At 50.3% G+C, this 27,966-nt stretch overlaps 9 protein-coding genes across 9 annotated transcripts; 5 read left to right on the top strand and 4 right to left on the bottom strand.

Moving 5' to 3' along the window:
- Window positions 1-180: 180 nt before the first annotated feature.
- J7T55_003216 (uncharacterized protein) lies at window positions 181-1,073 on the bottom strand (the record flags this gene model as incomplete). Its single annotated transcript, XM_053138370.1, has 2 exons — window positions 181-797; window positions 884-1,073. The coding sequence occupies 2 exons, from the start codon at window positions 1,071-1,073 to the stop codon at window positions 181-183; spliced, it is 807 nt and encodes a 268-aa protein (XP_052999081.1).
- Window positions 1,074-2,364: 1,291 nt separating this feature from the next.
- J7T55_003215 (carbohydrate esterase family 9 protein) lies at window positions 2,365-5,437 on the bottom strand (the record flags this gene model as incomplete). The annotated part of the gene is made up of 3 exons (XM_053138369.1): window positions 2,365-4,020; window positions 4,079-5,289; window positions 5,371-5,437. The coding sequence occupies 3 exons, from the start codon at window positions 5,435-5,437 to the stop codon at window positions 2,365-2,367; spliced, it is 2,934 nt and encodes a 977-aa protein (XP_052999080.1).
- A 1,212-nt stretch (window positions 5,438-6,649) lies between these two features.
- Window positions 6,650-8,029, top strand: J7T55_003214 (uncharacterized protein; the record flags this gene model as incomplete). The annotated part of the gene is made up of 1 exon (XM_053138368.1): window positions 6,650-8,029. The coding sequence occupies one exon, from the start codon at window positions 6,650-6,652 to the stop codon at window positions 8,027-8,029; it is 1,380 nt and encodes a 459-aa protein (XP_052999079.1).
- Window positions 8,030-9,114: 1,085 nt separating this feature from the next.
- Window positions 9,115-10,239, bottom strand: J7T55_003213 (mannosyltransferase; the record flags this gene model as incomplete). The annotated part of the gene is made up of 3 exons (XM_053138367.1): window positions 9,115-9,183; window positions 9,277-9,572; window positions 9,774-10,239. 3 exons carry the CDS (start codon window positions 10,237-10,239, stop codon window positions 9,115-9,117), a joined length of 831 nt encoding a protein of 276 aa, XP_052999078.1.
- A 1,564-nt stretch (window positions 10,240-11,803) lies between these two features.
- On the top strand, window positions 11,804-14,019 carry J7T55_003212 (uncharacterized protein; the record flags this gene model as incomplete). Its single annotated transcript, XM_053138365.1, has 4 exons — window positions 11,804-11,839; window positions 12,095-12,327; window positions 12,395-13,147; window positions 13,239-14,019. The coding sequence occupies 4 exons, from the start codon at window positions 11,804-11,806 to the stop codon at window positions 14,017-14,019; spliced, it is 1,803 nt and encodes a 600-aa protein (XP_052999077.1).
- A 709-nt stretch (window positions 14,020-14,728) lies between these two features.
- J7T55_003211 (uncharacterized protein) lies at window positions 14,729-18,103 on the top strand (the record flags this gene model as incomplete). The annotated part of the gene is made up of 4 exons (XM_053138364.1): window positions 14,729-15,635; window positions 15,814-16,314; window positions 16,458-17,562; window positions 17,887-18,103. 4 exons carry the CDS (start codon window positions 14,729-14,731, stop codon window positions 18,101-18,103), a joined length of 2,730 nt encoding a protein of 909 aa, XP_052999076.1.
- A 1,729-nt stretch (window positions 18,104-19,832) lies between these two features.
- Window positions 19,833-20,891, top strand: J7T55_003210 (uncharacterized protein; the record flags this gene model as incomplete). Its single annotated transcript, XM_053138363.1, has 1 exon — window positions 19,833-20,891. One exon carries the CDS (start codon window positions 19,833-19,835, stop codon window positions 20,889-20,891), a length of 1,059 nt encoding a protein of 352 aa, XP_052999075.1.
- Window positions 20,892-21,754: 863 nt separating this feature from the next.
- J7T55_003209 (Alpha-ionylideneethane synthase aba3) lies at window positions 21,755-23,088 on the bottom strand (the record flags this gene model as incomplete). Its single annotated transcript, XM_053138362.1, has 3 exons — window positions 21,755-21,782; window positions 21,842-22,500; window positions 22,585-23,088. The coding sequence occupies 3 exons, from the start codon at window positions 23,086-23,088 to the stop codon at window positions 21,755-21,757; spliced, it is 1,191 nt and encodes a 396-aa protein (XP_052999074.1).
- A 1,753-nt stretch (window positions 23,089-24,841) lies between these two features.
- Window positions 24,842-26,621, top strand: J7T55_003208 (Pisatin demethylase; the record flags this gene model as incomplete). Its single annotated transcript, XM_053138361.1, has 3 exons — window positions 24,842-25,702; window positions 25,765-26,340; window positions 26,460-26,621. The coding sequence occupies 3 exons, from the start codon at window positions 24,842-24,844 to the stop codon at window positions 26,619-26,621; spliced, it is 1,599 nt and encodes a 532-aa protein (XP_052999073.1).
- Between the last annotated feature and the right edge of the window lie 1,345 nt (window positions 26,622-27,966).

Here is a 27,966-nt window from a genome sequence, read left to right as displayed (position 1 = left end):
GACTTGTGCTTGGTTGCCTGAAATAACCAGAGGAGATTGCCCATGGAAGTTCCCGGCTGCACTTGACGTTGTCGAGCATACTGGCGGGAACTCTCAGAGGCAGCTGCTGCCGGCCCGCAATTGTCCGCATCGATGTTTTTGCAAAAGCTCTTGCTCTTTCAACATCAAACCCAGACTTGCTCAGGTCGTGAGTGAATTCGCCAGCCGGCCGGTGAGATCTAGACCTGCTGCGCCGAACTTGGATTCGCTCGGAGATTTGGCAGAAGCAGTGGACATCAGGCTCTGCTTCATCATGTCACCGGCCCATTCCAAGACCACTTTTCCAAGGCGAAGACCAATCTCCTGCAGCAGAGCCTGGGTCTCTATGTCGCTTGCAGCCGACCGAGAAGACCATGGCAATCCAGTGGTTATCTCTAGCTGGCCCGGCTCGGTCGAGCTATGTGCACGAATCTCTGGTGATTCGGGCGGCGTCGGCAGGGAGAGCTCTCGTGGAATCTCCACGGTGCCGTCCGCCTTGTATGTCAATAGTTTGAGTGATTCGGTGTGCTTCTCCTGAAGCATCTGATAATCCATCTCCAACTTCTCAAGGCGTCGTTCAATATCCGACGGGATGGTGATGGCATCCGCAGATGCAAGTCTTGCGACATCGTTTCCTACATCGCTTGGCTGAGGCGGAAGCTCTAATTGTGTCCTTGATTTCAGAAACTCTGTCGTCTGCATCGCGACCTCTGGCTGCAGCTGGAGAACCTTGGTTCCAAGCCAGTACAAAACATTGCTTGGCACCTTGGATAATATATCTAGAACGTGTTGGTCATCATATACTTCCGGACGACACCGAAAAAGCCAGTCTCTGATTCAGTATCAAGAAGAGAAGAACACTTACATTGAGCGATGTAATGAGCGTTCTCGGCAACGCTCATCGGGCCACCTTTATTCAATAAGTCTTTTACGTACTTTGTGAGTTTCATATCAGGATTCGATCGCATCAGGTGGTAGATCACAGGGACGACGACCAGAGGAATTGGCGGGCCGCGGAAGCCACCACCGTTTTGCATAGGGCACACTGAAGCCATGTTTGTTAAGTGATCAAGATGCAGGGTTCGGTAAAAGCTCAATCTCTTTCAAGATATGTGAAATAATGACAGTCGTTCTGGCTATGCTGAGCAAGATATGCAGCGCTGGTCATCTCGCGGGGCGGGTCCATTTATGTGTAGACAGCTGGATTATGAAGCATGCACGCCAGATGTTTGAGGTGTCAGTTATGCCTTGGGGGCGTCGCTCTCAGACGGACGGACAAAGCCCCGTATCAGTGATTCTGATTGGGTTTTGCATTGACTTGTAGCCCAGCTCGCTCATTCGGGACCGACTCGAAAATGTCCGACCGAGTCGGAGCGGCTGGATGTGACGGCCTCGGACAAGTCCAAGGGCCCGAGATGGTCCTCCTCTAGCGGAAGCACCCGCTTAATAAGCATTTGAGACTAGCAAATGCAGCTCTGTCCGCAAGGTATAATTCTAACGGGCCCGATTGTTCCGCACCGCCACCACATCTTGCTACCAGAGTGATCTCCCTGAGTTGGTGGATGATCTAAGGGCACAACCAGAACGTACTGTATCCCGAAATTTATGAACAGTCAGTCAAGCTCGCTCAGGATAAGGTATGGTGTCACTACTACTCACAGATTTAATGGTCAGCCGATGTGAAGTGTTCTCGATGCTGGTCTTGGACGTGGATGATGCCCACCTGACTATGGTTCACATGTCATTTTAACACTCGTCACTGGCAATACAAACAATGCGAGAAAAGGGACGAGATTTCTAGTCTTAGAGATGCTGGTCAATCTGCTTTGTCGAATACTGCTATAAATGACTGACATGCGCGAATGCCCTGAATATTGTCAAGAATGTTCGTTTGTCTCAGAGTCTGGGACACAGAATTTGTCGTGCATTGCTTGAACCAACGTGATCACGTCCAGTCCCTTGATAGCGCCGCGGTTCGCTTCTTTGATAGACTGTTGATGCTCACCCCAATGTGCAATAATGCTCATAGTACCGCAAGATGGAACACTTTCTAGAGACCGCATTGAAAGCAGATATCATGTTTCAAGGGTAGAGTTAGCGTCCAAAAATTAGCATAGTATAGATTTAAATAGTCTTGGTACTGCTTATCAAAGAATGAACTGGTAGACCATATGGCATATCTGTCAGGTGCGGTCAGCATGCGTCGTGAACGTGAATGTGAATGTGAATGTGAATGTACGTGGTTGAATTTCGCATATGACAAGCTATCAACTTGTTAGCCCTGGGGCTGAAGCTCTCCCCAATAGTCACAGAGGTGCATCCTCTCCACGCATAACAACATTTACACTACTCAAACACAGAGACTTTTCCAAGGCCGCCACCAACAGCCTTGACTCTCGATCCAATCTCAAGCGGACTCCCCTCAGACACAACAAAATGTCCATCCTTGGCCTTGGGCAACTCAATGCCCAGGATCTTATAAACATTGGCTGAGATGAGCGCCAGCGCGTCCTTCTCGTTCAACCGCCCTTCGCCATTCTTGTAGGCCCGCCCCGCCAACAGAGCAAGGTCCCGGATTAGCCAGTCCTCCTCGAGCCCAATTGCAGCAACTACGCCAGCGTCGACAAGCTTGTCGATGGCCGTTCCGTTAGTCAGCGGTGCGCCAGAGAGCGCGCGGCGCTGGTCCCAGTCGGTGGCATAACTCTCTGCCGGGGCGAGGACGACGCCGACGCCCGCGGCAGCCAGCTCATCGGCGAGGATATAAGACTCGGCGCCGCCGATGATGGAGAGCCGGAGCTTGCCGCCCTCCTTCTCGACCACCTTCTTGACCTTCAGGATAGACGCGATGGCGTCTGCACTGTGGACAGTGATGGCGAGGGGAAGTTCACCCGCGACGACCTTTTTCAGGTATGCCTCCTCCGAGTACGGGTCCTTGACTTTGTCGGTGGACGTCAGAGCAGTCAGCAGCTTGTGACGGAACGCGCCGATGGCGCTCGACAAGGAGGGAGTCTTGTCTCTCTTCGCCGCGAGGCTAAGCGTGTAGTGTACCGCGACGTCGTCGGCCCACACGGCGCCGGTGTCCAGGGCCGTCTTGGCCCCGGTTGAGAAGCCTACGCTGACACCCTGGCGCGCGACGTTGGAGCCGCCCGCAAACTTGGGGGCAGTGATGGCCCGCGTGACGCCGAATTCGTGCGCGACCTTGAGCTTCTTGTTGTCGAGGGCCAGGCCGTCAGCTGCGCGGCTGAATACGTCCGAGCTGTCGCCGTCGTCGGTACTAGCCTCGGCGTCGATCTCATTGAGGCCGATTGTCGATCCGTAAGCGGTAAAACTATCAGTCAAGTATCCGTTCTTGAGGTGAATCACTTTGGTTCCTGTGGTGCTAGCGGCATGCATTTCCGCCTCACAGGCTCCGATACAGGTAAGTTTTCCTCCGGATATGGCAACATTGAAGGATGCTTCAGCCACGTCGGCCTTGTCATGCTCAGAGATCAGGACCTTGGAGACGCCCGTGAACAAGACGTCCTTCAGCTGTGCAGTCTCCTCATTCGTAGAGTTCAGGGCTAGGTCCGGCACGAGTGGTGCAGCAACAGGCTTGTTCAGCTCGACTGGGTCCTCCCACTGGCTGGTGCCGTCGATCCAAACCTGGACAGGAGTCGCACCAACACTCAATGGGTCGCTGTCCCAGACGACCACATCTGCGTCGAAGCCAGGCTTAATCTTTCCGAGCCTTTTTCCGAGGCCAAGAAGATCGGCGGGCTCACTGGTTACACCAGCCAGGGCGGCGTGGTATGGCAGGCCGAATTTGTAGCCCTTGGCAGCCTCGAAGATGACGTGCTGAGCATTCAACACTGGGTTGTCACTGACATAGACCGTAGTCAGGCCTTGCTCGTAAAGAATCTTTCCAGCATACTCTGATCCAATGTAAGCTTCAGCTTTGTAATACATGTTCGTGGCAAAAATGGCAGATGCAGGAGGCCGGCCTCCCCATGTGCGCTTGAGAATCTGTTATGCATGTCAGCAAATAGCTCTAGCGATAATCGAGACCAGTTGATAAGCTCACTTCAGGCACAAGGAATGTCTGATGTGCGTGGTGGAATGCTCGCACAGGGAACTGGAACTCATTCGTGTGGTCCACCATAGCCTCCAGGTCTGGGATGGTGTAGCAGTGGGTGTTGATATGCACCTGTCCTCTCAAGGCGGCGGCCAGGGACTCCCACTTCAGATCCTGTGGAAGGTAAGAGCTCATGTTCTCCACACCTACCGCGTCCGCAGCGTTGCACCAGTCATCTTGCTCGCGGTTGACCTTGGCCGCCTGCTCAAAGGCATGGCGAAACTCCCATGACTCTCCCAAACGACTGACAGGACCCCTCTCGCCAACCTTGCCATATACACGTTTGGCATTCTCGCCGCATGCCATCTTCATATACCTCCAGGTTTTGTCTGGGTCCGCGAGCATATCCTCGGCACTGATCTCGTCACGACCGTCAGGCTTGCCTACGGCATGCTTGATAACGTATGCCTCGCCGCCGATGTTGTTGCCGGATCCAGGGAGGACCAAGCTGGTAGTGACACCGCCGGACTTGATTACTTGAATCTGATGGTCCGTAGGCTGGATGCCATCGATGGAGCGGACATACGGTGTCGTGTCCGATGACATCTCGTTCACATCGCTGTTGCCCCTCAATTCCGGCAGGGAATCGACTCCAGAGTGGCTATGCATGTCGATGACACCGGCAGTGAGTTGACGTCCCTTAGCATCCCAGATGATGGTATCCTTGGGCAGGTTGGTGATGGAGATATCCTTGCCGACTTCCTTAATGAGGCCATACTCCAAGAAGACATCGGCACTGATCCACTCCCAGCCCTCTCCAGCGCGTGCAGCCTCAGCAGACGTCCCCTCAACAGGCTCACCAACCCAGACAGTGGCATTCCGAATGAGTGTAGGCTTGTGGCCATCAATGTACCTGGCGTTGCGCTCACGACCCAAGCCAATTGGGTCACTGGGGGTTGCTCGCAGCTTCGAGCAGATGGCATGGTCGGCCTGAAGCTTGGCTACGGACAGGCCATTGGCCGACACCGCCCCGTCGCTGTCGCTTGCAGTAGGAGAAGGGGTTGGTATCTGTCGCCATTGCGCGTAGACGATGAAGGCCAAGAATGAAAGCGCCATCAGGCGAACCGCCCGAGACCGTCTCACATGCCTTCGGCCAGCCTGGTGCCATGGCTGTGCCGGTGGGCCGGCGATAGCGCTGTACGGGGGCAACCCGTTCTTCTCTGCGTCCATGTTCCCTTCCGTCGATTGATCTTCCCAAGTCCGCAGCCAATGCCCAATGCCTGTTGAGCTGTTCTACTGACCCTTAGAGAATTTTGGGGAAGAAGAAACACAGTTGACGTCGAGCTTGTCCACCGAGCGGTGGGCCATTTGATAAGCACGAGATCGGTGCCGATTAAGGCGTGCCATTGCCGAAGATCCTCCCTCCCAAACATTTTCTAACCTTAACGGGCAGGTCGCCGGTGTCCATGAATCACCCTGCGAATCCATCCCTAACACCTTCAAAATTTCATCTCAGATGATGATAAGTCATACAATATTCTGAACAACATCATTGTCACCCAAATGAGCGGCACTCCCGGGGTTTCTTATTTTCTTTCCTAAATGTCAATTGCACGGTTCCTAGCGCCATACCCTACCAGCACTTAGTCTGATGAATTTTAACAGCAATCCACATTGAATTATCTGAGATGCCCGAACTTTAGCCTTAACTGCGGCTAGGTATCACTCACAAGACGGGACGCCACGAATAGCTACGAATGCGTAACTAGGCTTTGTCTCGAAGTTAATCATGAAGTCCAAACAGGCACATTCATGAAGGATCGCTTTCCAAATGTGAAGAATTCCGCAAGATAGGTCATTTCTCAGCTCAATGCGAGCCTAGGTCTTCCTTGTACGGCATTGTTGGGATTGACCTCTATGAGAGTGGTGTTTCCCAAGCTTTCATGAACACAAACAAGAGATCTCCTCGGCACCAACCCGCAAGAAAGCAATATGGGTCTTGTTGCCTCTTTTTCAAATCAGTCTTTCCAAAAGCTCTCATTGAAGCTTGCAGCACTTTCTCCTCCAACATGGCCATTGCAGCGCGCTGTTTCTCCTACCCAGTTGCCCCTACGTACCCTTATCACACTTCTTCCAGTGGTATGTTTCCCTCCACTTGAATTAATATTCAAATACAACGAAATTGCTATTAAATTTTGAACATCAAGTCAGACATACCACACGTTTCTTATATATGTATATATATGACCGGTACCTTTAGCCGCCTAGCACGGAGGCGGGGTATCATCGGTCCGTTGCGCCTCCCCAAAATTGAGCACTCATGATGCATACCAAAATCTCGAACTTGGCAACTTAACATATTATCAAAAGATGTGCGTCCGTCGCTTGATGCGACTTGAAGTGTTCCAAAATACCCAAGACAAATTGATGCTGACGTTCTGAAGTTATTTGGGTGTTGTTGATTCATCCAGTTCTTCATCCAGTGGGTTCGGCCTGACAGCCATTGGCAGGGGCCCTCAATTCTTAATCTCCTTATCAAGTCGCCGAAGAGTCCTCTGTAGGGCATACTCTGGCTCGAACATGGAACAAAACAGGCTGTGGCATGAGCCTGTGGTGGAGATCTACGCAAATGCCATCTCGCCGGGCGTTTCCTGCTCAGCCCGAGCCTATGATCTCGCCAATCGACGGTGGTACGAGCTCAACGTTAGCGATGCGCTATCGTCATCCGAGGGCGGTACGAACGACGAAGACAATGAACGATCCGCTATAAGGACATTCCAGGTACCAGAAGACGATTGGTTGAGCTCAACGGTAGCAAAACACGTCAGCGACTACTTTAAGTCCACAGGTTCACCACCGACCTGGAATATAATCAACACGACCTCGACTGGCCAGCCGGTTGCATTTGAGCAAGCCAAGAATGACTATTATGTGGGCATGCCAATTCTTGAAAGCTTTTCCTACGGACATAAATCTTTGGACCAGTTGCCGACGATCGATTTCCGGGATCTGAGAAATAAAATGTATCTTAGTCGAGGAGCCGATTACTGTGATTGGAAGGGAGACAAATGTGTCTTCAAGCGCATAGAATTCGACTGCGATAATGAGTCGCACGAGAACGAGATTCGTGCTAGAGAGCACTTGATCCAACAGATCGATCAAGAATCGGGTGCCACGCCCATCGACGTCAACAACGAAATGCTGAGACGGTTCAACGTCGTCCCCATCCTTGGTGTTGTGCTCCATGACGAGACGAGCCAGTGGATGATACGAACGAGGCAAGAATTTGCCGTCGACGAGGATGAAGAAAACATTGAAGAAGATGACGGGCCCCAAGAAGTCTCCGTAATAGCACCCGAGGACGCTATGCAGCCGGGTCATATCGTTGCGGGCTTCATTACACCGTATATGGGCCGAAGCCTTGAGCTGTTCGGAGCAGCTCGCCCCAGCATGGGTGTAGAGTCGCCCAAAACCCATCTTCCTTCTCTACCAGCTCTCGGAACCCTCACGACTACAGTTGATATGCCAATCACTAAGGAGCAGCTCCTGGACCTAGTCAAAGGTGTAGGCGAGTTGTCAAGGTGCGGGACTACCCACGGCGATATCTGTTACTGGAACATCATTCTGCAGGAGTCTGCACCGCCGTACTTATCGGTTGCGCCGAGGCTGCTCTTGATAGACATGGGTGACACGGCGCCAGACTATGAAAATGATGCCGTTGCACTGGCAGGTGTCCTTCTTTGGTGTCTGAATCACTCAACGAGGCTGCGCGAGGATACTACGTCAAGGAACAAGGTCATTGTCGCGTCAGCATTATTAAAGGAGGGCGATTTTGACGGAGCTATTGGGGTCTTGTCACTAGCCTCCATGCCAGAATGTGGTTACAAAAGTAAGGCTCCATATTCTAATGATGCCCAACAAGCAAAGCGACGCCGGATTGAGCCAGAAGACCTGCGGTAGCAAATTTATAGCCCAAACAGAAGTTGTGCAATATTGCATGAGGGCCTCCAAAGGTTCACCCTTTACTTGCTGTGTTTCTTTAGATGCCCTGACGGGGTCAGGATCGCACACCTTCGACTCCACCCTACCCTCAGGATGTAGACTTGTACGCAGTGTTTTCAAAGAGTTGCACTATTACAATAGAATCACAGAAAACATTAAAATTTTCGCCCTTAAAGGAAAAACAAATTTCACGAGGCCTAAATGACATCTACATTTAAGAATGCCGGACTCCCTTGTCATAAACGTTGCTCAGCGTCTGGACTTTTTCGTCCCAGGGATAGTGTACTGTCCAAATGCCAGGCATCAGTATTTTCCAGCTCCGCGGAATGCCTCTATTTCTAGAAAAAAGCAGACCAATGCTCCTCTGGGCAAGGTTACGAGCAGTAATACGCGTTGAGTCCCCGTTGAAGCTGTCAAATTTGTGAAGCTTACCATGTAAGTGTCCCCATGAATTTGCTACACAGCCTATACAGAAGCTAAAGAAGACGGGGTATGTCATATAATAATTCATGATATTCAATAACAATGTCAATTTCATGACGGCCATGTGTATCACGCTGGAATTCTACAAAAAAATGGAAAAAGTAAAACAATGTAAAAATGAAGACCTAATACATTGCGCTAATGGGCTTAAGTCTACTCATATATTAACGTTGAGGCTCACGCTTATAAGTGCGATTCGAAAATAATATCTGTGGATAGCAAGGTCTTTTCTTTTGTCATGCAAGCCTTTATAAAAGCAAGAGAGTTTCTATAAGTGAAAGCGGAATATTACGTATATGTGAAGTAGCTGATTGTAGATTGCTGAACGGCCTGAAACTGACATTATGGCAAGCGATAGAGCTCCCAGCGGATTTATTGTCTTATGAATCAAGATATTTTAGGTAACCAAGAGTGTCGAAAACCGTGCTTTGCCAGTGCTGCATCTGGAATTGACCCGTCTGCCGTTGAGTGTGAATGAGGCTGGCCCATTCCAAAACCATCTATAGTCAACACTAATATATCTCCAATCAGCCTTGGTTCCTTCATTCCAGATAACTCTTTCAGGCTCCGGAGCTTGGGATCTCCCTTCTGCAGCTGCTCGAACACAACATCTGTCCAGGCAGACGGCCCTGTGGTTGTGACAACTTCCTGCTAAATGTCAGATACTAGTTACGCTACCTGGAAAGACCGACATCTTGGGTACTGGGAAAATGAGTACGCACATATCCAATAGGGTCAAGATCCGATATTGATACCTTCTTTGCAGCTGATAGGTCCGCGATCCTCTTCACCGATGTTTTAATTGCATTCTCGAATAGGGGATGCCCAGGTGCCGCCGCGAGAGTCCATTGACAGAACTGAACAACATGTGTCATGTATGAAGGCTCGTCTCCAAAGCCAGGCCAAGGCTCGTTATCCAGTTGGTCCCACTCGAGCCCGACGACCGCTCGAACGCTGCCTCCAGCTTTCACATGTTCTGGCACCCAGGAGTCGATCGGCTTTATTGCCCATGTATCCACTGTAGAATGTCCAGTTAGCTATCAAAGTACTAAGAGAGAAGTTCTCTTGAAACATGGGTCGAAACAGGCAATCATGTGCCCAGTGTCTGTCTCGATAACTAACGCCGAAGAAGGGCTTTGAATTCAAGCAGCAAAAAGGTAACGGATATGGCGGACGCTTCTCCCTGAAGAATTGAAAACTGTATCCGAAAGCTACTTACGGTCTGCATACACCCCGCCCTCAATCCAAAGAATGAGGTAACGCAGCAGATCTGTCTTCAGTCCCGGACTTCGCAAAGAGAAGTAAGTATCCATGATTGACTTGTCGTGGGAGAAGTGCTTGATCACGAAGTCATCGGAGGAAGTAGTCCCGGCGCCGAGAAGCTTGTATTGATACCCTGGGTTCAGTCCTATCCAAGAGGTTGTATCGCCGAGCGCCTTAGGATCGATTGAGTTTGGGGGCTTTTCTTTAGCATCCGCTGGGGTCGAAAAGATTTGCCATATTTTGCGAGGCAAAGGTGCGCTTTTCGTCAGATCCGGACCCGAGGCTGTGTCTGCTGGATATTGGTCAAAGTAACCTTCGTAAGGCAACAGGTCATATTTTCGTATGGATACCGTCACTATGAGAAAAAATACAATGACTATGGCAATAAATCCATGGCCTTTGCGTAAGGCTTGGGGAATCATTGCTTGAAGCTGATCGTCTTGCTAGTACGCCTGGAGCCCAGCTGTAAGTCAGAGGCAGTGTTGTGAAGAAGGAGGACCTTCAGAGCACTTTGATGCGAGAGGAATGGTTCAAAGAAGACACGGCAGAATCCCGCGCAAACAGTGGTATCTGGCGAGCTCCTATCTGCTGTAGTAGCAAGCCCCGTGAGGAGCATCCTTCAGGAACCCCTACTGTTCTTGTACGAAGTGACCGATACTTTGACGCCCTTTCCAGCTGCCTCCACAAATATCTTAACCTTATATCTGCCGAAGGCAGAATTCAGGACAAAATTACGTATTCTCGGTAAACAGCCAACAGTCCACTCCACTGGGCCACTCTGTAGCCAATTAATGCGCAAGCATGAACCAACAGTATTTGCTCATCATCCTCTTGTCCAACAAGTGCGTATCTCTGGCGCCTAAACCCCTGGCTGAATTTCCGGAAGTGCATAGTATTGTACTGGTACACACGGCGCAGTAAGCTTTGGCGCCTGACGTACATGACTGAGCTTCGCGATCATGGAGGAGAGAGCTAAGGCTGGCTAGAGAATTCGACCTATATTGATATGTGTCTGCTTGAGGATGAAAAAGAGACAGTGAAGGCTAGTGTCACCGCTTGCTTGACATTATTTTAGCGGGTGAGAACACTGAAACAGTTACTTGTCGAAAAAGTAGAGCTGACTGAGCCTCGCAGTATTTGTCCCAGCTGCGGAAGAAGCTATTCTCAGGTTGCTGTGAGGGATTTTAGCTTGTTCACTTAGACCCACTTACAATATCCACCTGCTGGAACCTGCCCAGCCTATAATCAGCTCGTGATGTTTAAACTCAGTTAGCTTCCAGGTCAAGTACACCAATAAGCTTATGCAGGGGCTTTTCAATTCCACTTCATTTACCAGACTGCCGGGACCAATAAGATATGTTGCTCTTATCATCGAGCTTCCCGAGCCACTTTTCAATAGAGTAACCAATGCCAGTATTGCTCCCTAGGCCTTCACTGGTCTCCTGGAGGCTGCGGACCAACCTCTGCGTGCTCGTCTGGCCGATCGACCCAGTTGTCTGAGCCAACACACTCAAGACATAGACTGTGCAATGACCACAAGCTAGCTTGTATCTTTCATATATATTGGAAACACATAGATCAAACAAAGCACGCCGTGTGTTGGTGATAATGTGTCAGCAGGACTGCTCAGGCTGGCATCGCTAAAGCCTCGTCTGACCCTCGGGTCATCTTCCACAGCTCCGGACAGGTCCACAGCTGCCCAAGCAGTGCTGAGTCGCCGTGGTGGAGATTCAAAGACATCGCTAAGCAAGGTCATGAGATGCAAGGATGGCAGCGGATACACTCACCGCGGATGGGATCCTGCCCGGTGACAGCAAGGATTAGACAATGTTCTTCTGTAAAAACGCTGTTGGCTACAAGCGAAGGCAAATTCCGACGCTTTTTGCAAGGATTTGTAATTTTAATGAACTGAAACGGAGGATTTGGACGTTGGTGGTCAAATAATGGAGAAACCGGCCTATGGGAACTTGCGGGCCATTCCTGCCAATGATGGAGAACTGCAAGTCCCCAACAGAAGCGCTGGTCCTGCCGAGTATCAAAAAGAGCCGCAAAATGGGAAGAAGGATTGGAATGAGCTGGAGACACGGCAACTGAGATTTGAAGCGTGGTTCTGGTGTCAATTCATCGAATAGGCAAACTCGTATCGATGCCAGTCGCGAACATTGGCTTGTATTCCTCCAGACAACGGGACTCGACCTTTTTTCCATTTCCATTTCTATCGTCCTTCCTTCTTCTGGCAGGGCTTTGGCAATATTTCACTGCTAATGATTCGCCCAGCTGGATCCAACTCCTGTTTGCGAGGCAGCTGCGTGTCCTACCACGATGAAACCCGAGTCCTTGGTCCTGTTGCATTTGGCAGCTTCAGTGACCAAGGTTCTTGGCGATTCTGACTGTTTTCAAGCACTGTCTCTGGATGTCGGCAATGTTACACTTTCCAATGGGCAGACAGCAAAAGGGGTCGTGATGGAGGTAGGCACCCCGCCACAGTCATTAGCATTCTTGCCACTAATGTACGTACACGCTTGCACTTCACACGATGAGATTTTCCTTAAGACTTTTTCTAAGATCTATATGTAGGCCTTTGAACAACTCATTTGTTTACGGTACGAGCGGCTACTGCAACAGCGTCACATCCGGTTGGTCGGTCGATGGTTGTACGACATTTCGTGGGGGAGCCTACGACCCTACAAACTCATCAACAATGCAAAGCGATGGTGCTGCGTCCCTCTTCGCGTCAGATGCGACCGGAACTTATCCCGACCTCGAAAAGTTGTCGGACACCGTCGTCCTCGGATCGAATTTCACCCTGGAGAACTTCCCCGTCGGCATCGCACAGGGTGACTGGGGCGGACAAGGCTATTATCCACAAGCAGGGCTAGGACTTGGGCCCAAATCGACATTGTTATCAACATTGGTTGATTCTGGTACCATTTCATCGCGGACTTGGTCCTGGTTTTGGGGATTGGATGGGCCCAATGTCTCAGAGCAACTCGATGGAAGCCTTGTCCTTGGTGGATACGATAAAGCCAAAGTCAGCGGAACAGGTTATACGTCGCCTATCACAACGGGTTCAGATCGCTGCGCTACTGGTCTGTTTGTGACGTTGTCAGATGTCCTTGTCCACATGGTGGACGGTACCTCTGTGAGCATCTTCACCGACGACAACCAAGCACTTTTAGCAGCTTGTATAGACCCATCATACCCTTCGCTTACGACAATACCGTACAGTCCATACTGGTACAACTTTCAAACCATCACCAATGCCTCGATATCTGGTCGTTCACAAGGATTGCAGTGGTACAACATGCGCTATGATGATGGTCAGACTCCGTAAGTTTTCAATCACCTTACGCTTGCTTCATGGACGTGGTCGCTAGCGTGACCTTCCCCCGTACACACGACTGATATACCCTCTGACCAGATTCACGGGTGATATCAGTATGGAGTTTGCGTCTGGTCTGATTGTTCGAGTTCCCAACTCCGAGTATGTAAGACCAGATGTGACAATCAACAAGAACACCGGGGTCCTTGAAGTAAACAGCACCGAGCCCGACGTTGTTGCAATGATTTCGCTGCAGGGCTCTAATTCAAATGATGTCATTAAGATAGGACGCAACTTCTTCTCCGCAGCGTACCTCATGGTCAACTACGATTCCAGCGAATTCACCATATGGCCTGCCAATCGGACTGCGAGCCAGGATCTTGTCGCCGTCGACTCCAGAGGTGCGGAGCTCGATAGCCTCTGTTCATCAAACAAGAACGCCACTGTGACGGCCGGCGGAGCAAAGCCCAGTGACAGGGGCACGGACACTGCCAAATCCTTCGACTCGTCGGGAAATTCCTCTACTCCAGTGGGCCCTATTGTTGGCGGCGTTGTCGGTGGCGTTGTCGGGATCGCGACCATTTCTCTCGCTGCCTGTCTCTTAATGAGAAGATTGAAGGCAAAGAAGGAACCGCAGGTGGCTGAGTTTGACCATGATGGCGTCGCGAACGGTTTGGCTCCTTCGACTTATCGTCGCTCTACCAAGTACGAGGCTGCACCTCTCAGCCCGGAATATCCAGACCCGTTGCCCGAACTTGCGCCTGAGTCATTGATTGAGCTTCCGTCAATGGAACATGGGGAGCGGCATGACATTTGGCGCTCAGGTGCAGAAACCCCCAGATATGAGTTACCAGGTGCTCCCGCTGTATACGAGATGTGAGGTTGTTGTATGCTGAGATTTGGTGACACGCTGGTGGGCAGCTCTTGTAATGCCCCTTTGGTTTCCTTAGCTGTCGCACCCTTGGACCTGACACTCGCAAGATTGGAGCATTAAACAGGCCTTTTGCAAAACCGCCTTACCGTCATTCACCTTGTCTGCTTCACACAGCTCGCCCGAATCCATAATACAACAGGCGCAGGAAGCCCATGAGGCAACGAATAACATAGTAATATATGACCTTGCATACTGGCTTCTCTACTCCAATTGCCACACTATTAGATGGAAGCAGCTTTCGATACATTATGACCTCACTCCGCCGTCCGCTGACATTATGTGGCTGAGCTGGCAACTTGGTAAGCCACCAGTCGTACCCCACTCTTCTTCTGCCTTCCACAGGAACGTCTCTCAATACCTTCACCTTACAATCTCCATACATTATACAAGCAACATTCTATCGCCTTATGTCTCATAATGTTTCTTTTGCCTTCTTTTGATCCGTTTGCGCGGGCAGCACCGGTTGTTAATCACGGGCTGCGATAGTCCACAACCAACGAGGAGAAAAGAGCAGAAAGAATTTCAGCTGACATAGCTGTGGAGGCGCACCGCCTCACTCCAGCTGGTTGCCTACAATTACACCACTCCGACTGTACTTGCAACGCCTAGGGGCTGTAAAGAGTCCAACGACTATCGTCATTCTATCTCTCAAGCTATGGCATTATACGAAGCAGAAACCAATGTGAAACTCATGCCATGGCAGTCCAGCTATGTGGATCAAGCGCGGCTGGTTCATGATCGCCAGGCTCATCAACTTCGCCCAAACGACGGTCGTTGGTGGGAAGAGGTGCCTAATTTCGACATTGTGCGAAACAAGAAAAGAGGTTTCCTTCACCCAGCCATTGATTCTCGGAGGCAAATTCGAGTTCTGAAGATTCCCCCCGAAGCTACGACAAAGGATTTAGTGTGTGAATATGACATTGTCGACTTCGATGGCGCGTCCTCCAACAGCTACTTCGCCTTGTCATATACATGGGGGAGCGCCACAGGGGCTGATGACGTTCACGACATATTCATCCTCAACGACTCAAAGCAACGAGTGCCATTTTGCGTTCGGCGGAATGTTTGGGAGTTGTTGACCAGCGGTGTTGTGCGGAAGAAACTTAGCGGCCATCCCATCTACATCGATGCTATATGCATAAACCAGTTGGACAATGATGAAAAAGGTCACCAGATCCAGCTCATGCAGTCTGTCTACTCTCAGGCTCTCGAAGTCATCATCTGGCTTGGATCATCCATAGTTAATGCTGAAGACGATTCGAACCTGCAGAGTTTGCAGGATCATGGTGACTGGGTCTGGGCGGAAAAGCGAGCCATGACAGCAGGAGCAGGAGTAGGAATAGGAGGCAATAGCATTGACGCTGCTGACAAGCAGAAGCTCGCAACCATACTGGAGTCGAACATGGATTATACAGGAGATTATGCTTGCTTCGGATATCAACATAATTGTGGGCAACTACACATTTCCATGGTCACGGGTCGCCAAGTTGGGCCCGTAATCGATTCAGTCGTCGTTATGGCACCAGGATTCCCATGGGCTTCCCTTGATGAACATGACATTCGTCGAGGGCCAGATGCGCTTTGGTCAAAGGTCTGCGATGCTCGGCCTACTTGAACGAAAGACTGAGTGGGACTCTCAGGTCGCATTGAATCCAGACGAAGGGAAAAGGAAAACTTATCTCGTGCCCTGCTATGTGGCCTTCGGGACATTTGCAGAGCATGCTTGTTCGGATCCATGAGATAAATTCTACGCCATGCTCAGCATTGTGGAGGAAGACATCCGTAAAGATATAGTCCCGGATTATCGTCTTGGGGTCCACGAGGTCTACACAGTTGCTCTTGCCGCTGGCTTCCGCTCCATTAAGGCGCATTTGCGGGATTCGTTGAAGATGCGGCTAGAAGCCTTCGGCATCCTGGCGGCACACTTGCACGAAGCGTTCGGTCTTCGAGAAGTGGACATCTGTGATGTCAGAGCAGCCGTCCTGGCAGCACCTTATATCCATGAGAACATCCAATCTGATCTCATGGAAGCCCGCCTCCTTGAGGATGAGACAGGTCTCCGATACAGGCGCGCGAAGGCCTGTCGGTCCAACCATGCACCTAATAGCAGTCAACCCCATTGTCTCTTGACCGGGCTGATACAAGCCCCGGATAGTTCATCTTCATCCGTCAAGACGGATGAAGAGTCTGGGAACTCACAAGACCCTGTTTCAAACCTTTCTTTGGCCATCCATATTCGAGGTACATCCTCAGGCGGCGGACCATTGAACTACCAAGGCTTCGAATACGGCCAATGGAGCGGTCGCACCTCACTTCGCAGCATCCAGAATCTTGGTTTACGACCAGAAGCACCCACAGAGACGAGCGACCCAACCAAATATAAGCAATGCCTGTTCTACACGGATCGGGAAAGGGGGACGGCGACATGTACTGGATGGTCGAAAGTCCGCACGGGAGCTACACAGCCGCGATGCACATACGCCGAAAGACAGACGGCAGCGATGGCTGGACGGTCTCTTACGAAGACGCCATTCCCAAACCTCACCATTCAACCTGCGATCATTGCGAAAAGCCCATCGTGGCCATGAGACAGCGCTGTCTGCAGTGCCTGGACTTTGACTTATGCTCTCCGTGCATGAAAGAAGCCGGCCAATCCAAGGACGAACATGTTGACCAGCACCACTTCGAGGCAATCTACCATCCGGCTTCCAGCCTGAGCCACACCACAAATCCGCTGAGATACCTCGCGCTCAACTTCAGGCGGGTGCCCTATCGCATGCATCCAGGCATTTTCGAGCCGTACCTGCACGACCCGGACCAGAGCGCGGCGGTGCTAAACTACCCTGCTTGTGGAATAATGTTCCCGTGGAGTCCCCGCGAGGGCGTATGGCCGCCCTATTGGGTTGCTAACTTGGACATCATGACGTGGACTCCAGCCGACGAGGGCGTGCCGCATATTCGTTGCATGGGCCTGCGTCTGCGCGATTCTGACCCCACTGATCGTCCTCCTAGTCCCATGCCGGGAGGGTACAGATTCTTTGGGCAGATACAGCTATGCGCCATTCGCCAGCAGGTAGCCATATGGGCATCTTCCTTTTCGCCGCCCGTCGAACTCAGTCCCAATGTGAATCTGGTTGACCTCGTGGACAGACGGCTCAAAGAGCGGGAGGCCATGGGCAACGAGATTGCACGTGGAGGAGAGATTATACTTATGCTTGCCTTACCACCGGTTCCTCGGACGGACGGCGTGGAAAGTGACAATGTTATCGAGGAGGATGGAGTCTGGGGTCTCAGGCTGCCACGAAGCTGTCGTCCGGGCGAAGACCAGAATGACGTTCCTACCGCTCCGGTGATGTGCTTCTGGACCGCGGATGATTTTGACGACGCCACAATTGCGAAAATGAAAGCGGATGCTGGTCGACAGCTGAAACTTCTTCCTGTTAAAGCCAATGTACCCACGGCGGAAAGACAATGGGTGACATTCCGTTGGTAAAACCATCATCTCGAGGTAATATTTAAGGTAGCGTCTCTAATAGATTGCACTCAAAAGTGGGCTCCTACAAGGGCCGTATGTCAGAACTGACTTGACCAGGTTGACCTTACTGATATGAGGACTCGATACACACTTCCAGGCGTCCAGTGGAGGTGGAATTGATGTTATACTCTCAGAGTAGTGAAAATACCGTCTGTCAGAGCTCTCGAGTATTAAATACTCTCTAGTTAATCCGGGAACGAGACTGGGATGCAGTAAACCGGGCTTGCCTTCTCTAGCGGTGCGCATCGCGGGCGGTTGGCCCGGTGCTGCTGAAGCAGCGAGTCTGCCCCTCGATATCTGCGTCGGCCGTGCGACGCAGCCGTACAAGAGGTAGACGAGCAGGCCGAGGGCGGCTATGCCAAATTACGACAGCGCGACACCTCAAAGCCAGAAGAGCGAATCGACGAGGGAGGCGGCCGAGAAGGCCACAACGGCGGCAGCGAGGGCGTAGCACGTAGCGAGGGTGCGCTCCTTGACCGCCACGCAGCCGAGTAGTAAGAGTGCTAGCAAAAGCGGCATATAGGTAGTCTAATACTTGTGGGTCTTCCCTTCGGTTGCCCCCTACGTCTTCCGGCGTAGTGGGCGCCAAAAACGCGCCACGGCCAAAATCTCGTCACATGACCGCTTTTTTTTGGTAGAGTATTAGCAACATTTATAAATACAAACAGAATTAAAATTATAATTACTTATTTAGCTAGGGTTAGTCATTATTTTTATAAATGGTAGGGAAAATAGTGAGCAGGCTTTAAAGGTTGAGTCTAGTGCAGCTGGTTATTCTTTGTAGCTACTGAGAGGCAGGCTAATATAGCAATAATAAGTAATCCAGTAATCACAGGCTTAACTATAGGAGAGCGGATGGGATCCTGTATTTTCCTGTATCTGTAGCTGTATGTGCTAAGTGATTTGAAAGCCAGTTTGTATAGAAACTATGTTTGCCTTGCTTTAGCAGTGTCTTCGCTAGTATCATTCTTCGTATGTCCTTGAATGACTATCATGAGACGGGTTTAAGGTGAAGCTAGACTTGTAATTTAATTATCAAACAGAAAATCTTACTTAATTTAAAATTCGATGTCGGTAGATACCGCCTAGTATCATGGAAGGTGTTCCAAGGTTGGAAGGCGTAGGTAATTTTGGGATGACATGAGCTCAAGCTCGGGTGTGCACTTCGCGGCTACAGCATCTATGTGATGAATAATTTGAAGAAAGCAGAGGATGGAAAAAACATGGAAAGGGCATGGGGGGTGAAGTAAAGCCTTGTATGAAAGTTTGAATTTGATCTATTATGGTAATTTTACCTTCTTAATCTTTTCCCCTCCGTTTTTCTCTTTGGAGGGTTGGGAGGAGGTGTTTGGAGAATGGGAGGTCAGTGAGCCACACAGGGCTCCGCAATGACGTGTTGCGAGTTTTGGGAGTGTGGCGGTGTTGTTCGGATAGTGTAAGTGACAGGTAGACTTCCCGATCCACGTAGTGCAACGCTCCATCCGGTTCGGCTCGTTCAATTGCCAAATATAAGTCTGCACGAAGGTCCAGCAGACACTGTGGCCTCTTCTTGTCACATGGTATTAGTGTCTTGCTGCTGAGTATTGCACCAGCTGCGTGTTGTCTTTTCTTAATATTCAAGCCAAACTGTATACTAGCCACCGACGCCCATGACCGCATAATGGAAATCGCACCTGTCGTTCCCAAATTGCCCAATATTGGTTCCAATACACCATCGCGTTCGCCCCCTGACTTGGACTCCAATGTACAACTTCAAGCCTTGTGTGTCCCGTCAACAACAGTTGCAGAATCTTCTGAAACAACACCATCGATAAGCCGAACCATCGCAATTATCTTCTCCATTACATGTATTACTGGGATTAGTAATCTACTGGCTGGATTGTTGACAGTATGCATACCGGTGATTTCTGCGGATTTGGGCATAAAATCTGGTCTTCAGCTGTGGCCGGCTTCGGCCTTCGCCTTAGCATGCGGCTGTACGCTGCTTCTCTGCGCCACGGCGGCTGACCTGCTTGGGTGTCGGCGAGTTTGTCTTCTAGGCGCCTTGCTTCAAGCTGGTAGCGCACTGGGTGCCGGGCTCTCCAGAACACCAACCCAACTCATCGCCCTCCGAGCTTTCGCAGGTGTGGCAGCATCATTGTGCCTGCCGAGCGCTGCTGGGATCGTTTCACGCACGTTTCCGAACGATAGTCGGCCACGCAGTCGCACCGCTGCTTTTTCCGCTATGGGAGGCGGCCAAGCTGTTGGCTTCGGGTTGGGTCTTGCTTTGGGTGGCATTTTCAGTGATAGCGTTGGTTGGCGATCGGGCTTCCATGCCACGTCCATTCTCAATATCGTCGTTCTGGTCATCGCGCTGTGGTCACTGCCAGTTAGCGTCGACGATGATGCACCCCTGGGTCGAGCCACCATCACCCGTCTGCAGAAAGAGCTGGATTGGATCGGGGCTTTGCTCATCAGCACGAGCCTGGCATTCTTGTCCTATGTGTTGGCTGTCGTTACGGACTCTGATGCGACCAGCCACATGCGAGTCCCCCTGAACATCGTGCTTCTTGTCACGGGCGTAGCTCTCATGCCTGTATACGTCTTCTGGATGCACCATCAAACAGATCGCGGGCGACCAGCTCTGATACCCAACGAACTCTGGAAGAATCAACCATTTACATCGGTCTGTGTTACGGTATTCCTGGTCTGGGGCGCCCTGAACGCTAGCGAGCAGCTCACGGCATTATACCTACAGGACGTCCGTGGTTTCTCGACTTTGACATCATCTTTATACTTCCTTCCAGCACCAGTCTGTGGCATTCTCACGAATATTGCTGTTGCACTCTTACTCCCTTATCTAAAGGCCTCCTTTGCTGTGCCCGTGGCTTGTTTTGTCAGTGGCCTCGCGCCACTCCTGCTGGCAGCATTATGTCAAGCACACGGCCCCAGTTACTGGCAAGCTGTCTTCCAGGCGATGGCTATCAATCCATTGGGTGCGGATCTCATGTATACCATTGCGATGCTTGTTGTTACCGATGCGTTCCCTCAGAAGACGCAAGCCTTGGCTGGTGGTGTCTTCAACATGGTTGCTCAGATCGGTAAGAGTGTTGGTATCGCGACAACGGCAATCATAGCGCAGCAGGTATCTTCACCACTCATGTTAAACTCCGATTCAAAAGAAGCAATGCTTCGAGGATACCATGCTGGGTGGTGGTACAATTGTGGATTGAGTTTTGTATCTGTGTTTGTAAGTCTTTGGGGTTTGAGGAGTATAGGAAGACTTGGTGTCAAGCGCGACTGAGAGCTGCGGACCAGAAACAAGAGAAATGAATATATCACACCGGCTGTTCGCCTATCGTCACTGAGTCAACTATCAATTTGGCCCTTATTCTCTCTCTCTCTTCCCCTTTCCCTCGCTCCCTTCCCCCCGTGGACGCGACGCAACATGTGAACATCAACCAGATTGCCGAAGAAAACATTCATTATATTCTCGGGAGGAGTAGAAAAGAAAAACGGACCAATTTCAACCCGATGCATTATAGGGGATTATGGATAGAACATCCACGTGGGAGACCTTTCATGTGAACAGGAATCTTCCTGGATTCGCCATCATGAGCTGCCAGCGGGTTCGGAGGCGCATTCTCACCAAAGTTACTGCCTCGAGCCGACATGAGACTAAAAACAAGAAGATGCTACTGCAGTTGCCAGATCCAGACTCAGAAGATGCCAGACCTCAACCTATCTGTGCGGTAATGTCTCAGCCAAACCACTTTCAGGGGAAAAGCGTCAATGACTGCAGCTGTCGAGATTAAGTACTACCAGCCTTTAGAATACACATTTCACTCTTCATTCGTTCACACTTATGTCAGTTCTCCAGAGGCCTCAAACTTGAAGAATTACTCATTGTTGTCAAGGGCCACTACTCGACTGGTACTGGAAGTTATGGCCATGATTTAAGTCGAGTCAACCGCTAGTATCTGGGTGCACGATTTCGGCACGGGATTTTCAAACAGAATTTCAACCTTCACGATCGAGGGAAGATGATCAAGTCACGGTATTTTGAGGAAATGTAGTAGATAGCTAGTGTGGCAAGGACCACACAGTTAAACTGTCTCTGTTCCTATATAATCATATTTATATCCTGATGTTGTGAGGCATTTCTGTTCAGTCTTTTGGCCTCGGCCCAGATGGCCTGGAACTTCGAGGACCTCAGGGAATGCTTTTGCTACCCTGGCTGGGAAGGATTCGCACCAGGCTCTCCAGGTGCCCTGACAGCCATTACACAGCTGAACACCTCCAAATTGATGGGTCTTCTCGGCGCCGTACGAGTCCCGGTACAGGCACCTATCACATGCGCCATCACCCGCCGACTCGAGGAACTCTGCCAGCCCAGGGAACATAAGCCTTTCGCTTTGAGCAAGAATCGCCTTGTAGCGAGCGATTTCCTTATCATTAATCCTGGAACGTGCTTGAGCCTGGGCATCGAGACGATTCCAAAGCTTGAAGTTGTGACGGGTTTGGTCGACGACGCCCTCATCCTCAGGAGAACCGATAGTCAGATTCTCCTCGACAAAGCGGTAGCGGCGCATCATCATGTGGATTGGACCACCGAAGAAGCGAGTGAAGTTGGTGACACTGGCGTGGTAGTCCTTGCAGCGCCAAGCCACGTCAAGCGCCCAAAGTATTTCACGTGCAGTATGGAATGCCTTGAGGCGGAGGTCAGGAGGCATGTAGGCAAAGGTAGTGTTAGTTTCGCCCTCTGATCTATGTTTGTAGAAGGCCACGGCGTCATAGAGCACGTCGCCCATCTCTGTCAAGACCTGAAATTGATCCTCTGTGAACCAAGCGTCATCCAAGTCATTGCATGCAAGTGCAGAGGCAATGGTGAACCGGGCCAGCGCATCACAGTCCTAATGTTATAAAGTCAGTATTTGTATCTTTTCTATTGCTAAACGTTGCTGGAGGAGTCCAGTCAAGATTTCTCGGCTACTTACTCGCATGCGGAACCACCCCTTTGGAGAGTTTGCGAGAGAGTTGACGTATCGACGAAACAGTTCGCCGTTGCGTTTCTCGCTTGTCTTCTTAGACGTGATCAGGAGGAAAGTCCGGTATTCGCGACACATTAGTTCGTGGCCAACTGTTCCCTTGAACAATCCGTCTAATACTTCCTGGAGGTTGAAACCCAGAATGTCGTCTCCGGCCGACACATCCACCATATGGCCCTTGAATTCAGCAATGATGCCGATAATAATGGTTCTCATGAACGCCAAATAGCGGTTCCAGTTGGTATATTGAGGAATGACGCATCTTGTGTATTCCCAAGCACAGGCAAAACACTCTGCTTTGATCTCATCTGACAGAGGTACCCCTTTGAGGTCATTTGCAATTTCTGGAGGATAGTAGTAGATGTCCTGTGGTTTCTGACCCAACTCCAATGCTGGAGTGGTCGGTTTGCTGTTGATTTGTGGGTATTCATGTGGTGGTGTAACTGCACCCATTTTTTGCACAGAGTGAGATACGGTTAACACAAAATATCAATGATGGGTCTATGAGCTTGTGTAATGTATGTGTTTGCATGTAATAAGAATGAAAACTTGAGTACACTAGAGCTGGATCTTAATCTCGGAATAGCGGTGCTTTATACCCGTCCAACAGCACAAGAGGTGCACGGAGGCAGTCCTTCCTAAGATGAATTTGGGTCTTGTCTCCAAAATCTTTGCATGAAGTCCGTCTACGTCCCCCAATGATTCATCATCCAGGGGTGGATACCGATTTCAGGAAAGTCGTTCTAAAGGCCATGCCACAGCCTATCGACACGATCGACCGGTGACATTATCTTCATGACTTAGTTGCAAATGAAGCCTCAGCCGGTATGGTATATCCACGGCACTTCCTGTGGAGTATCATGAATATTAACTTTCAGTAGTTGAGTAACCAGGGCTGATTTCTATCGTCTTTGCCTTACTTGGTTCTATTCTCCGCAAAGTCCTCTCTCATTTGTTGGAGTATTACGCTCTGGATAAGGAACGGTTTGCGTGCGACAAGGCCCTGTCCAGAGTTTCAGCAGTCCCACTTCAGACCGGCGCGTCGTTGCCGCTCTATTCACAACGATTTTCCCACGTGAGTCAGGACAATGCATATACGACTGCTATGTGGTGTTACAACGCATGACCGCTGTGACGGCACTCTGGGCCACACGTTGCAGGGTAGTGGATCAGAGTTGCGGTGGTTCTTGACGAGAGACTAGGTGTATGACTGGGGAGGAAAGGGGGAGTTTACCCTCAAGGCTCTCAGAGTATCAAGAGATTAGACGCCCGTATAGCAGATGATCAATGTACGTCTTTTTCAGAAGGAAATATTATGTACGTTCCACCTATGAAACTTCCTAGCAATGGTTTAAATTTTCAGGTGTAGTTACTGCAGATGCATTACTTGTTATCAGAATTCAAAGAGTATCTTTATAAGAGTCAGGGAAGTAGGCCACATTGTAAGCATCTCTTGTCCGATTTACCATCTATAAGCTAGAACGGACCTATAAATGTGGTATTACTCGGCTTTTTACTGAACTGTGGATACTATAGTATGTGTTACACGCCTGCAGGGGCTGTCGCATCTTCCCCGTGCAAAGGCATATTCCACGCGGCTAAACTTCGGTTACGTGGTAAGTTACGAAAAGGGCTGGGAGTGATACCCTCCTGCCGCCCTTTTCCTGCCTCGAGATACGGACTCATGTACAGACCGCCTCCGTGGCGGGAACTTTTAATGCCCGTCTAACTCACTACCGAGGCTAAGTTGAATCGTTGCTTGAGAGAAGGCCCCAGGTCGAACTCAATATTGTGGACTCAAGATCGTGATCAGCGTTGATCCAAAGCTCAGCACATGTGGTAGCTACGCTGTTGCCGGACTTGAAGACATCCCGATGTGTTGAGAGGCCTTCGATCAGGGATGAGCTATGGAGTCAGGATGCTGATGGACACATTAGGCCAGTCAAGCTGGCTTGATTCGTGTATCTGTGAAGCTTTGAGACATCGCAATGTACTGTGTGATTCTTTGTTGCGGTAACCTATCAAATTTCCGCCGCTATTCTCGCATTCATAAGAAAGATTCGTTCGTGTGAAACTTCAATGCCACACTTCCCCCCATCACAGTAAATCGGAATCACTTTCGACTACATGCTATCTCTTTTTCCAAAGCTCTATTACTTGTTACCACAGTTTTCGTGTCTTGTTTTCCACCGAAATTGTCGTCTCAATGACTGAAGTTCAATTTTTCGGAATCAGCCGGCATTTAGGCGTGCTCCAAATCGGGGTCTTGGGCATTGCCGCACTTGTCACCTGGTATTTTGTCAGCACTTTTTTCACATGGTGGCGCCTACGACACATCCCGGGGCCCTTCGTGGCCAAATTTTCCTACCTCTGGCTCGGTCGGACAACGCACAGCGGAAAGCAGTATTATGTCCACCGGGAGCTACACAAGAAGTACGGACCGTTGGTCCGCATTGGGCCCAACTATATCATCACTGACGAGCCTGATGTCATAAAGAGTATCTCGTCCGCGCGCAGTGCCTATCATCGCGACGGTTGGTACTCCACCGGTCGTTTCAATCCTTACAGAGATAACCTTTTCACGAAATTGGAACCTTCTGTGCACTCCAAGGCCAAGCTGCGTCTTTCTGGGTCGTACAACGGCCGTGAGACAAACAATCTCGAGCCTAATGTGGATGAACAGGTCCAGAATCTCATTAGGTTGCTTCACCGCAAGTATGCCGTATCGTCTGAAGATCTGTCACGGCCTCTTCTTGACCTAGGACCTACGTCCAACTACTTTACACTCGACGTTATTACCAAAGTAGCCTTCGGCCAGGAGTTTGGTTACCTCCGTGAGGAGACAGACCTTTACCATTTCATGCAGCACGTCCGGGATCTCTGGCCGCGTATGTCCACTTCGGCTGACGTGCCTTGGATCCGACGCATCTTGTTCTCTAAATTCTTCCTTCTTCTCTTCGGTCCATCAACTACCGATAAAGATGGTTTCGGTGCCTTGATGAGGGTCGCCGAGCAATATGTTTCTCAACGATTCAAGCAGGGTGCCAAGGAGCTTGACGACTCCCTGGTAAGACCTCGTTCTAATCCACACTGCATACGAAGATCCATGCTAAAGCAGCTTTATTGCAGGGCTCGCTTATCAAGAAAGGCCTGACTCAGGAAGAGTGTGAGTCTGAGGGTCTCTTCCTCATTGTTGGGGGCACTGAGAGTACCGCGTCAGCTATTCGGTCAATCTTGATCCACACCATGACGTCCCCATGCGTGTATCAGGCGCTCAAAGCCGAGATTTCCCGTGCTATCAACGATGGCCGCTTGACCAAGACCGGTACTGGTGTGATTCGAAATGAGGATGCTGCGTCTTTGTCTTATCTCCGTGCTGTCATCTACGAGGGCATTCGCATGCGTCCACCTCTGCTGGGTCTCTTCCCAAAGGTTGTGCCCGCGGGAGGAGCTGAGTTCTGCGGAAGTTACATACCTGCAGGCACTGGTGTATGTATGAACAGTTCAGCGCTTCTCAGACGTCAAGATATGTTCGGGCCACACACAGAAGTCTTCAGGCCTGAACGGTTCCTGGAGCTGGGCGACGTAGGCTCACCGAGACGGAACGAGATGGAACGCAACGTGGAGCTGGCCTTTGGATACGGGGCCAACCAGTGCGTTGGGAAGCCCCTTGCATTGATGGAAATTTACAAGGTTGTTTTCGAGGTAAGGAAGCGCTATAACTTTTGTCAAACCCCGTCGGATTCCAATCTTGAGACCGACTTCGCTTTCAGCGAGGCGAATCCCCGGTGAATCCAAGACACTGACACTGTGTTTCCGGACAGCTTTACCGAAACTTTGATCTCCAGCTGGTTTCTCCAACACTATCCAATCCCAAGGATCATTTTGGTTATGGAGTTTTCCTTGAATGGGACATGTTAGTCAGAGTGTACAAGAGTGCTGACCCCTCCTCAGCATCTAAGAAGCTGATTGAGACGGGACTTTGATTGGAGCGACTCAGGGTAGTGTGCAGTTGCTTCTTTATGCCGTGGATGAAGTTATTGAAGAGTGATATGCATGGATAATCAATGAAGTTCCGTTTCGTCAAGTTTGCTTGGGGTTTCTTGCCTCGTCATGAACGTCAATGAGTTCTTGCCGATTTTCCGACTGTCAGTCCATGACTCTGTTTAGAGAACCACATGCAACAGGTCCATAATACTGATTTAAAAGCCCTGGCCGACTTTGCCCTCCCCATGTGCTAATTTGGGTACTGTTCGCGCATTGCTGCTACCTGAGCTTCCAGCAAGTTGTTCGATTTCCACTCTTCTGCCACATAAAAATGCCGGAAGCATAGTTTCCAGCATGCAATAGCAGGTCATCAGAAGAATTAGAGTTCACTGGAATACGAGACACGGTGCCGAATTATGCGTCGGCCATGCCCCTTTCAGGGGAGAGAACGCCTGGGTGGTGATTCGTGAGTGCTCTGCTGGTCTCTAGAACGTTCTCCGGGATGACCTTCTTGAGAAGAAGACACTGGTCAGACGCCAATTAATCGCCGGCGATAAGACAGAAAAGTCTTTGGTACCCCTGTGAGTTGTCTCAATGGTGGGTATTGTTCAGTTACTTTGCCAGTGCCGAGATTGGTCACCGCCTCCAGCGGATGGTATAGTGAAATGGTCCCGTGAAATCGTATCCACACGCCCACAAACCCTTGCAAAATGTAGACCGCGTAACTCTGATAACACATGATGCCACTGTATGCTTGAGTGGGTATTCATCTGAGGGAACGGACTTATACCCGGCTTCAGATTTGCCCAAATTGACCTTCTGTAAATGTGCTGGTTCCATAACGGAAGTGTTTTTGATCGCAAACAAAGCGCATGGCTTACAATTTACCAGACGAAGTGAGTAGTCGTATAGACGATGGCACCACAACGAAGTGAGAGCATCAGCTTCGACGATTGTCGTTGGGCTCGGCACGAGCCATGAGTTCACTCAGGACCCTGAAGGACCAAGCGAGTCTTGCCAAGACCCAAAGCTGGCAATGGGTGTCGTCCGCCCACAATACAAGGTTTCGGGGCTTGCTCGCCGGTGCGGGCTGAACCGTGATGATACGGGGTAGTCTCAGATCCCCGAGATACTTATTATACACTGACTCAAGTCACTGCATCGTATCGGTAGGCAATAATGTATACACAGACCGTAACGCAAGGTCCTTGTGTCAGATGCTGCAGTGCTAGATGACGGTCTGCCAATCCCAGCAAGCAGGAGCCGCGTTATCCAGCTTGTTAAACTTAGTTGTTAATTACTTCAAAATCTGGCTAATTATCAACTAAATTTCGAGAGAATTCT

The sequence above is a fragment of the Diaporthe amygdali genome (assembly GCF_026229845.1).
Source record: "Diaporthe amygdali strain CAA958 chromosome Unknown NODE_3_length_2959817_cov_65_330692, whole genome shotgun sequence".
Classification (NCBI taxonomy): domain Eukaryota; kingdom Fungi; phylum Ascomycota; class Sordariomycetes; order Diaporthales; family Diaporthaceae; genus Diaporthe; species Diaporthe amygdali.
The sequence above is the reverse complement of the archived record's forward strand: the minus strand, read 5'-3'. Positions and strand labels throughout refer to the sequence as shown.